The 12558-nt window shown below is 36.2% G+C and overlaps 1 protein-coding gene across 1 annotated transcript; it reads right to left on the bottom strand.

Moving 5' to 3' along the window:
* Positions 1-4121: 4121 nt before the first annotated feature.
* On the bottom strand, positions 4122-9335 carry LOC138306121 (uncharacterized). The gene is made up of 4 exons (XM_069246490.1): positions 9156-9335; positions 6391-6547; positions 4897-5112; positions 4122-4635 (listed from the first exon to the last, which is right to left on the bottom strand). Exons 1-4 carry the CDS (start codon positions 9208-9210, stop codon positions 4206-4208), a joined length of 858 nt encoding a protein of 285 aa, XP_069102591.1. The 5' UTR covers positions 9211-9335; the 3' UTR covers positions 4122-4205.
* Between the last annotated feature and the right edge of the window lie 3223 nt (positions 9336-12558).

Raw genomic sequence — 12558 nt, 5'->3', positions numbered from 1 at the left:
TAAGGTGTTTTAATAACTAGGTTCCGATCATAACATCCACACGGTCTCTGAAAAATTATCTCTATAAATATGTCTCTAAAATTCGCATTTAAAACGGTGATCATTTGCTATATATATGCGATAAGTCGGCGATTTTTCGCTGGAATGTCACTATAGATATGTTATTTTCCTCTAACTACAGTACTTAGTCCATACATGACTTTATCATATTTCTTGAAGCTATCTAAATGGAAAATCGATGAAACGCAAATTCGCTGTGGGGAATAATATTCTTATAAAATATACGTTTACAAACGTATACATATCTAGACTAAATAAATCGAAATATTCTGATATTTGTAGTGTTCGAATCACGATCGTCTCCTAGCTAGGACAGGTTATCGTTTTACTAAAACTAGAATGTAGCTACGGTCAGTTTGTTTTCACTTAAATAGTGTTGGATATCAAAATGTATATGAAGAACATTTCTAACGAAGATAAGTTAAAATACATATAATCGTGTTATAGTTTTTCATATGATATAAACATAAACAGGTGCGTGGACCTCCCAGTAACATTGATATATATTTAAACATTACTGGCCACCACAACAACATGTAGCAACCTCAATGTGATCCAGATATTACAACAACTTCTGCAGTAATCGTTTATTATACGTACTCTATGACGTCATATGGTTACGGCAAACGAGACGCTATCACATGACCATGCAATATCCCTATGGCAAAGGGTGATAACTCTTGTAATCTACAGCATCTCATAAATAACGTCGTCCTACATAAGTAAGCATCAGCTATATTTAAAATGGCAAATTTATTAATGCTGTATATCTGATATGTCGACGCCATTCGGGATCAGATGTCGTCCGCCTGTATCGTAAATACATGTATGTATGTTACAGAATTTAGAAAAGTACTAACTCAATATGTTGTCTCTCGAACTAACTTTTGTTTAATAAAACACAGAAAGGAAGTAGAGTGAACTTTGTAAAGTTGTAAGGGAAGTAACTCTGATAGATCAGAGAAGGGTCGCGGTGGTCTGTTGAATACTTTAAAAGATGTAGAGACATATTACCATAAACCCTCCATGGAATTCCAATCCCATGGGAGGCAGTTATCAGTGACTGACCGATGGTCGGCGGTTTCTTTTCGGGTACTCCAGCTTTCCTCCACTAACATCATGGCTGTGAGCAGGACATTAAACTAACAAAACCAATTGATAGACAAGGATGATTGAAATTTACCTTTGCTTGAAGGCAATGAAACAATGCTAGCATTTGTTAAATCAGGATTATAGAACTAAACCAATGTTGTTTGAAAGTTCTATTTTGGTCATTTGATATATTGATATAAATCTTTTTGAAAATCCAACTGAGATTGAAGATATCGGTTGATAAATAGAAATATCCAATTAAATAGTAGATACATACTTTGGAAATCAATACTTATATTTTTGTCTTGTTCTTTTTTTCTATTCATTATATACGTTTGATTTTGCAGGATGGCATTTTAGACGTCTACGTAGGCCCTGGTGATTGGTTGTTGATCCTTCTCCCGTTCATATCCTCAGACCTCCAGTATTTTACCTGAATATGGGACCCTTTTTAGTATAGCTTATTATCAAAATTCAAATTCTTAATGTGTTCAGAAAACACGTGTGAACACGAGACATGAGTGGCAGTGAGACATTATATAATAGGAAAGAACAGTTACCATAGGTCATATCGTGTAACTTGACGGCTCCATCGCTAACTCTGTATAACTTCAAATGAGGAAAGAAGAGAAAGGACTGGTTCGGGTTTAAACTGTTTTAGTTGTCAAGTTCCGGAATGATATATATTTCCCAGACATTGTATCTAGAGGGCTGTATGGTTTACCGGCACAGCGACATGTTATTATAGGCCATTAGGTACACTTCCAGCAGGACACTTGGTCTGAAATGGCTGCTATGGCGACAGATTTAAACAGCGCTGTCTACAGATAATAAAACCACCAAGGTATCTGTCCATACAGAAAGCATATTTCCTTAACCAACAATAAATACCTTTTTTCAAAATTCTTATTTGAAAAAAACAACCACAAAGTTATGTTTGTGCATGTATTAAGTTAAGGTTTTAAGTTTAGTCCTGTTCAACAGGTAAAATCTTTTATGGAGGGCTTTCTCCTGTATGCGGAGTGCTTAATTGTGAACGGTGTGTGGCTTTTGTGGCTGTGTTATATACTTCATCATCATAGTAGTCCATTTTGTCGAAGTGAAGACCCAACATTCATATCAAACACCAAACGTCATTATACTTAACATCGACAAACCAGTCGTCCCTCTGCAAGTATATTCAGCGACACATAACAGAAACAAGAATCGAGTCTTTCTCAATAGAACAAACGCTAATTTCAAGATGAAGTTTGAGACGGAACTTCATATCACTTTGCTAACTTTTAAAATGACGTACCGCTTACGTAGTTTTAGGCAACCAGTGCCAATCGACACTATCAGTTCATTCCTTAGTACAGTTCTGTTATCAAAGTATGGTCAAGGGATATTCATCTGATCATTATCTCTTAGTAAACGCAGTAAGTATAGTGAAGTAATATGCATCTAGTCATTTTTTCCTTGGCAAACACAGTATGCTAGAATCTATATAAAATAACGCATGTTACACTGTTTGTGCATGTGTAGAATGATAAACATGCGGTCTTTTATAGGTTAGTAAGTATCTCATGATAATATTCTCTTACATGGATACACGTGACTAAGCAGAAGTTTCACAAGCGTCTGTAAAACGTCGATTTGTCGATAAACGAATGAAACCGTAAAACAAGAGTTTGTTTGACTATAACAAAACGCAATTTCACTCATTTATGATCACAATATGAGACACTAGATATTTTAGCTTCTATTAATGTTTCTGTGGATTCGTGTGTATATATTGACTTGATATTCATTCTGACGTGTTCGATACATACTAAATGACATAGCAACCTCACAGTGCGGTGAAAATCTATGGCGGATGATAAAACTCTGACTGTAGAACAATGCTCCGATGAACCTTAAATATACCAATTCATACTGTCCAATCAGATCAGTTGAAGAATATTTATCTTCACTGTAAATGACGTCATATCCGTTAGTTATGTTTTATGACGTCAGACAAACAGACATGGTAGTTCAGACAGGGAAGCTATCTACATGTCCCGTGGAGCGCGTTACCTCGGAAGATATGAAGATAGCTTCTGCTATTCATAGCCGCTATGAAAATTAGAAAAATGCATGCAATCCATATATTTACATTAGAATACTTTATGAAAATAAAAAAAATATTGAAAGACTATTATATTATATTTAAAATTATGACACCCATATACGACGAGAAACGAGATTAATGGAACAGCTGGATGACAAAGTCGTTCCACAACGTCGTGTTTTCAAGCAGCTTCCGCTTTCCGGTCGACTTTTTTTTGCAAGTGACAATCGCTAAACAAGAAATACTTTTAAAATAAGATTTGATTGACTAATTACAGTAAATCATAATTGATTCTACATCAAGAAACAGCACATTTAAGATTATGCATTAAAATATTGTGGGGCACTATTTTTTTTTATTTCTCTCTGAGACTAGTGTATTCATAGTGTTTTCATAGGCAAATTAATGTTTTCATCAGTTAGTTGATTCATATAGTGACGAAACACTCAGAATGTAAATATAATGCAATATCAGATATGTAGATTTTTATGCTCTATAGTAAAAGTATGAACCTATCAATGTAACAGTTTATCTACCGTATATTGTAGAATCTGTTTCATCACTTGAATGACTGGTCCCTCACGAGCCGTCATTGCTGTGTCATATCAAAGTCTATCTATTATATATAGATATATATATATTTTATCTATTTTAAATGTGTAAAATTTTCGATTTCATGATCTTACAACAAAGGCGAAATCCTGCTCGGATGTGGGCTACCTTAACCATAAAGCAAGGTCATACATCAATTTGGACGTCGGATATCTGTGATGTCAAATGATTATTGCATATGTGTGATATTTATAAGAACCGTTCACCTAGTTTTGTGATAAATCTATAGCTTATAATATTTTATGAAATGAATATCAAAACATATACAGGAGTTTAAAATTTATTTATTGCTTCTGATATAAAAGTATACGTCATGATTAGAACTATCATCCTATCATTTTAAGGTTATTAACTAATATCTTTGATAGTAATAAATAGGCGCGTTCGAGCCTTCACTGGTCGTATAATACCCACTGCCCTGGGCATCCCAGCAGACAGACTCTCCCTGTCGCTCCGCAGTGTACGGCAGTGTCTCGGGGTTCCTGCCCAGTGCCTGAATGTAGTTATGGTCTGGCACGCTCCAGTAGTACACGTGACCGTATGTCTTCAATAGAACTTCGTTCCCGTTAGGGGATATATCCCCACCCACGGGACTCGGTCCTTGTGAGTAGAAGGCGAGGTGAGTATTGCTGCTGATGTAGAGAGGGTTCGAGTTAGAGTTACCCCAGGCTGTCTTCGCTACTCGGAACACCTTGCTGTCATGGGAGTGGGTTGTCTTGGAAACAAGGTAAATATCAGCATCCGGCGCCACCATTATTGTCTCACAGTCATGCTGGTCCCATCTATTGAATAAGGTAAACACAAAAAGTAAAATTAATGCAGATTACTTAGAAAGTTAAAATGGGCTTATCAACGCCTTCCAGTGCTATACAAATTCTGATAGTGTTTGGGAAAAAAAAATAAAACCGTTTTAGGGAAAACCCAGTGAGATCAAATTAAAACAACAAAGTCTAAGGAAATAACAATATATAAAGGGAAAATAATCTTAAGGTGAAATGTAACATTGAGTCAAGGGACATCCGTAGACACATATAAATATTTACCGGAAGTGAAGGACAGAGTCGACGTGGATGGTGCGGTCGTATATACCGGAAGGTTCCCGGATCCGATAGATGACATTTGCCTCGTAGTTCCCTGCGTTTCCACCGGTGTCCGCGATATACACGCAATTTCCACCATCAGGACACGGTCCTACACTGATGTCCTCCCAGTCATGGCTGTGTGCGCCCTCTATCGTCAAGGTTGCCAGGCGTCGACCACTACACATATCGTCATATAAAATTTTAATTACTTTCAATCCATATGAAATTGCATTAGCTTGGTATAGGTTTCTGTTCACGTATTTTTTATGAAGTCTTACGAACAGATATGTGAGATACGTTTTATCACAGAACCACTACAACCTACAGTTCAAGTTCAATATACGTTACAAAAATCCAACGAATGTCGCCATTTTTGTCTTGACGTCCTTGTTATTGTTTAATGATATGACCATGGAAAACGCTTCAGGAAATAATACACTAGTGACACATGTGAAACTATTGGGTTGGCGAAGTCACTGGAAAGATGTCCGAATATGTGATACTATCATATCATGTACCATTCATACTCAAGGTTCATCAGTATTCCTTAACAGAACTCCTCGCGAAGCATACCTTTAGTATCTTATATTGTGTAATGTTCGAATGGGAATCCTAAGTGAAGGAATGTTGATGGAAACACGTGACTATAACTACCGTTACCCTTCCTTTCTTCATACACATATTTTACTCTATCATCAATAATGTTCAATACACGGTAGCAAAGACTCGAAATGGATTGATTGTTGCACAGCACCATTGTATTATATTGTAAGTCTTGTTTATTATTGGATTGACTGCGTGAATTAGGTCATTCATGAACCGTGGTACAAACGCCATCAAATATTTGATGATAGATTAAAATGTTAACATTCAAAATTTCAGATTGTCTTCCTATTGGCGTTTAAGATTTTTTATTGTATGCTTGTTTTAAATGAAATGATTCTATAATAGTACAGAATTATAAATTCGTAAATGCGTCATTAAAGAGAGTGAGAAAAAAGTTTGAAATAGTTTTATATTAAAGAACGAAAGAGTATAAATGAGAAGAAAACAATCTAATGCCAAAATGAAAATAAAAGAATGTATTTTTTTAGAAATAATATTAAAAAAAATGAACGCTAATTAAATTGCTCCATGCCATAAACAGATAAATACTAGACATTAAAAGCACAATTTAACAAATACTAGTTTCATAATATTTACATGTAAGATTAAATATTCAATGGGCTATGTTTTATATTATAAATCCTTCTTTTTTACTAACTATTCATTATTCTTGAAATATGTTTTGACTATGTTATACATACATAGATACATGACGAGCCAATTCCGAGTACACAAAAAAATCGTGAATAGAGTTCAAGCTCTAGACAAAACTATTTTCTAATTAAGTAGTATATAAAATATTCCAGCATGATGTAAAACTATCTAATATTTCGTGTCTGTTTATGATACCTGTTTTTGTCCAAGGCGAATATCCTTGGCTGACCACCCGAGTCGTTGTGTGTGTAGAGGACGCTGCCATGGGTACGACTGGCGGCCAGTCCAGAAGCTTCCGGTATAGAATGACTCGTTATCGTTCCGACCACGTGACCGTGGTGGAAATGGGGTGCTGGTAAAGTCACAATGTTGGAATATTTATAAAAAATGATATGTGGTTCAAAAGCAATTTTTCTATATTTAATAATGTTTTATCGTGGTAGCTGTAATAAAATAATGGCTATAAAAAGGAACGACTTAGGATCAATTTGACAATAGTAGTAAAATCAGCGTTACAAAGATAAACCGGTGAATGTCTCACACCCGAAAAGAAAAAATCACACACTAATATTTGATGTTATAGAAAGCATGTTTCTGACGCAAAATTTCAATTGATACTTTGTGTATTTCCAGCAATTTGCTAACATTATTAAAAATACATTCTGGACGGTGTAGTTTTGGGAAGTCGTCTCTCTACTCAAAGCTTTCTTTCTTATTTTGTAATAAATTTGTGGACTATAAACAACTAATGATATACGGCCGAACTATTCTACGAATTAGTTACAGTATCTATATCGACCATAGTGCCCATAGGCCATTTTAGTTGTTTTAAGGGTATGAAACAAAAGTGGGTAAAAATCATATTCTGCATGGTTCTACTTACTTTACAAAAACTGTTACTGCCGTTAGAAAAAAAAATGTCAATTGTCCTTTCAAAATCATCCTACAAAACTATAAAATCACTAAAACCATAGCAGCTCCAATCCAACAGAAATGACTAGGGCCCAATGGGTCCGAATCGCTCACCTGCTATCTGGTAATCCGATGTCTTATCATTTTTTCTATCTAAGTTTCTTATTTGAATTCCTTATAATATTATGCATACTTATTTTAGATTATGCTATATTAGCATGTAACTATGTCAATTTTCATTATTTGCTATATTAGCACATATGTATACAAGGCATATGCCTTTTAATGACGTATAACTATATGCATGAGATTTATGCATCCTGTGATAATTTTAAGTATATTTTCTGTGATATTTTTGTGATTGTTTATAAATTTGCTTAATTTTTCTGCTATTTTAACTAACAAATGATATTATGTTTTACTAACAGAAGGACCATGTGGTAGATAAGCCTTTGGCTTAACATGTAAATCCATCCTCAATAAATAAAGTTTATTATTATTATTATTATCATACATGGTTCATACTTCACAAATAAGAGAGTGAATGAGAGTTTATGACGTTAGAGACCCCTTTGCCTCTTGATTATTAAGAAGTCATTTCAAGAGTTTAGCCTATTTGATCCCTGTTACCTTGAATGAAGGTCAAGGTCATTCAATTGAACAAATTTTGAAGCCCTTCATCCGAGCATGTAACGGACCCAATATCAGGACCCTAGGCCTCTTGGTTATCAAGAAGAAGTCATTTCAAGAGTATAACCTTTTTGACCCCTGTGACCTTGGATGATTGTTTGTTTGATTAATTAACGTCCTACTAACAGCCATGGTCATGTAAGGACGGCCTCCCATGTATGTGGTGTGCTGCGTGTATGTTGTGCGAGGTGCATATTTTGGGAGACAGAGGTATATTCATGTTGTGTCTTCTTGTATAGTGGAACTGCTGCCTTTTGTATAGTGCTATATCACTGAAGCATGCCATCGAAGACACCAAGCAACACACCCACCCGGTCACACTTTACTGACAACGGGCGAACCAGTCGTCCCACACCCTGTACGCTGAGCGTTATCATGGTTATCAAGAGGTCGTTTAAAGATTTATGTCTATTTGACCTCTGTGACCTTGAATCAAGGTCAAGGTCATTTATTTGCAAAAAAATACATAGCCCTTTATCCCAGCATATCACAGGCTTAATACCAGATATCTAGGCCTCTTTGTTATTAAGAAGAAGTCGTTTTAAGTTTTTTTACCTATTTGATCCCTCTGACTTGAATGAAGGTCAACGTCATTCATTTGAACAAACTCTTTAGCCCTTCATCCCAGCATGTCACATGCCCGATTTCAGGTCTCTAGGCTGCTTGGTTATTAAGAGTCTGTAAAAAGATTTTCACATATTTGACTCCTGTGACACTGAATGAAGGTCAAGGTCATTCATTTGAACAAACTTTGTAGTCGTTTATCTCAACATGCCACATGCCCAATAAAAAGTCCCTAGGCCTCTTGCTTATTAAGAGGATACTGTTTAAGATTTAAGCCTATTTGACCCCTGTGATCTTGAATGAAGAGCAAGGTTATTCATGTCACAGACTTAAATGAAGTCCAAGGTTATTCATGTCACAGACTTAATATCAGGTCCCTAGTCCTCTTGGTTATTTAGAAATTGTTTAAATATTTTAGCCTATATGACTCCTGTGACCTTGAATGAAGGTCAATGTCATTCATTTGAACAAACTTGGTAGCCCTTCATCCCATAAGTCAAATTTCAGGACTCTAGGTCTCCAAGTTTTAGAGAAGAAGTTGTTTAAATGGAAAAGTTGACGACGGACTGCCGGCCGGACGCCGCACCACGGCATAAGCTCACTTGCCCTTCGGTCAGGTGAGCTGACAAGTGATAAAAGATTAAAAAAACAAGGATATTTACAACGCTGTGAGCGATCAAACTACCAATCAAATCAGATCTTTGATAAATGATTAAGTCGATAAATCAAAAGATATGAATATTTTCAATGCATTAAAGATATGTATATAATATTGTGTGATTATATAATTGTACCTGCTGTACATATTGAGAGGACGGCCAGGGCCAGGACACACTGGGACATCGCCATGGTTGATCGTGGACTGTTCCTCAACTATGTAACGGGACGTTATCTCTTATCATGGACTAAATAGTATAGGTAGGTCTCTGTCAGTTCTATCTACAGACAGCTAGGGCGTTAGCATTGTACCTCCGGCCCCTATTGCTTGATCGTAAAAGGCGACTACATATAGGGTTCTTATCTTTTCTTTCTTCCTACCTTACTTTCTTCTTACTAGCGTCTCCATAGACACCACTTTACTTTTGACCTTTGATTGAGCGCTCGCTGTGAGCTTTCACCTGACGAGATAAGCATAGTCTATAAAAGTGGTAGTGTCTGCTTCTGCTTAGCACTCAGCAAGAAGGGAGTAGGACAACTGGTTCGCCCGTTGTCAGTATAATGTGACCGGTGGGGAGATTTGATAGGTGTCTTCGGTCGTATGCTTCAAGGATATTGCACTTTAAAAAAGCAAGAATTCCATCATAAAAGAAGACTCATCACGAATATACAGCAGTCTCCCAAAACACCCACCTCGCACTTCATACACGCTTCACACTGCGTTCATAGAAGGCCGTCCTTTCATGACCAAGGCTGTTTATAGGACGTTAAAATAATCAATCAAGCAAAGATATTGTAAACAGGAAATCACTAGAAATAGAACATATAACACCATCGACCCAATACCAACTCTATTTGTTTGATTAATTAACATGTCATGTTAGGACGGCCTCCCATGTATGCGGTGTGTTCTGTGTATGACGTGCGTGGTGCATGTTTTGGAAGACTACGGTAAATTCGTGTTGTGTCTTCTTGTAAAGTGGAACTCTTGTCATTTTAATAGTGATATACATATTGTATCACTGAAACATGTCTTAAGACACCAAGCAAAACAAACCACCCGGTCACATTATACTGACAGCGGACGAATATAAACACTACTAATCATAAGAATAGGTACAACAGCGAACCTTTATCTACAGTCCATAGACATCCGAAATTACTAAGATTTACCTTATCTTAAGATTGTCAGGTATGAAAAGTGATTTTCAAAATGAAGTCGCTTTTCTTCGATTATTGCAATTGAGATAACAGGTACAATGATAACGCATATATAATTATGTCTGCGAGGTCAGCATAGTGACATCTACAATTGTTATTTGCCTGTTACTGCAACGTCACTGTTAAACTCTCACACAACTCTCAGTTAATCAAAATGCAATATATATATTACGTGTCGTGTTGAAGAAAAAAAATATTTTTACATGATATTAACATATATATACATTTATATCGTTTTGATATGTATGTGTGAGAACTGGCGTCTGATAACGATAATAATACATCCCTAGGAAGCGTGTGCGTGACAAGGATTCATTACTGTCAATAAGAAGCTTGAATCAATAAGTGATATTACGATACAGACTTTAATTAGATTGCACGAATTTTGTGTTAATTCTAAACATGGCGATGTTATAGTTTTTAAATCCCGACCTTGGCTTAAAGGCTTCAATACATACTGTTACTGTTATATCACAGATGTATGGGTGAGTCTATAGATAAATACAGGATAGCATCTCATCCCACTGACACCGAGTCGGTAAACCTCTAGGCACAATTGTTGGGATTTATGATAATCCAATCGTTTTCTTATAGACAAGAATTTCAGAAGGAAATGCGAAAAATGTGTCAAAATAAAGGTCTTCAAAGCAACCAACATTCAGGAAGGCATGTGGATGCAGGATTTTATTCGAAATTGATAGATCTAGAAAACTAAATTGAACAGAAACCAATCAGAATTACAGAAATTCCGTAAATTTGCCATCCAATGTTTATGCTTTGCACAAGAAATGAGGTATAAAAAATGATGGTGAAATCTTCAACTGTAACACTATATTGTATAAACGCGAGTATTGAATAGCTATACATGACGAATGGTGGCTATTCTTTCCGGTGATTATTAAAGGGCCATTACTTTTCCAAGCCAAAGAATAAAGGTTTCTTAAAACCAATTATAATATTAGAAAATTGATATCGATGAACTAAGATAAAGTTACAACACCAACGAAATGTGAGTTTCCCTAACAATGTTCACGATAACGATTTACTCGATGTTTCGTCGTTCAGTGCAGTAGCTGTAAGAAGATAAAGATAAAACGGCCCACAATAAGAACATATGTAGTTTTTAAAATCTATTTAATATAAATTGTTCGGAAGGTGATAATGAAATACGCGTAGTATTAATCAAATAGCATTTACGTCTCTACAGTTTCGTTTTATATTCGTATTTAAAACAAATTAAAATTATATTTTTTTAATGTGGCAAATGAAGCCTTATGAAAATCAGTTTTATTATAGTCAACAAAGTACTATAAATGCAGGTGAATGAACCCCAATGCCCAACGGAACCAAAGTCATTTTTGAAAGGTAGTGGGCCTTTAAGGGAATATATTGTTTATCAAATCTTAAATGAGATTATAACAAATATCTATACTCCCTCGCCTACATTTTAGTTCAAAAGGTGGTTTATATTGTTACTATGGTAACCAAGGTGGCGTCACGTGATATTTATATACCTCCATTCAATCAGACGCTTGATTGATCTAGCACTTAACTCCAAGGTGCTAATCTTCATACGAACTCAACTCTCAGGTGACCATGAATTATCACCTTAAATGGCTACGGCGTCACGTACAGATGGATTCTCCAGATTGTTTTTGTTCGACTGTCAAAAGTCACGCGGGAGGTATCACGTGGTCCCGTGACTTGGGGCCAGACTATTGGATTTCTTGTTAACGAGAGCTCCGTGGGACATAGCTTATTCTACATCTCCTGATGATGTAGGCCCAGCAGCCCTACACAGTACTGGTGCCAAGGTCTGTGCAGTCTGGTGCCCTAGGGACCAGCGGCACTTCTAATGTGTATAATGATTGATGAGACGCTGGGGCTCGTGTTCGTAAACAACTGCATATGACATTGCGGTTTGGATCCATCAACAACAGATTGCTAAGCTCAATCAAGGAACAATCGAGAGTGAATTCAGTGGTGTATCAGTGCACTATAAAATAGTGATAGGAAACGTACACAAGAAATGATTTGACTCAAGGACTGGTGTCATTATATCATTACACATTCGTAAAGATATCAATGTGGAAAGAACGGCCGATCCAGTCCTACATAAATAAACTGATATGCCATGGACTAGGATGGTCCCACATCCATCCCTTCCAACCAATATTTTTTCCAAACCCTTATGACCCCCTGATCATCAGTTGGGATGAACTTCCACTTATGACTCCATCAAAATTGTAGCCATCTCGAATTTCACTAGAAAATGAAAAGCATGTTTGTTTGTTTGATTAAATTAACGGCAGGTTCATT

Source organism: Argopecten irradians, chromosome 13 (assembly GCF_041381155.1).
Source record: "Argopecten irradians isolate NY chromosome 13, Ai_NY, whole genome shotgun sequence".
NCBI classification, from domain to species: Eukaryota; Metazoa; Mollusca; class Bivalvia; order Pectinida; family Pectinidae; genus Argopecten; species Argopecten irradians.
The sequence above is the reverse complement of the archived record's forward strand: the minus strand, read 5'-3'. Positions and strand labels throughout refer to the sequence as shown.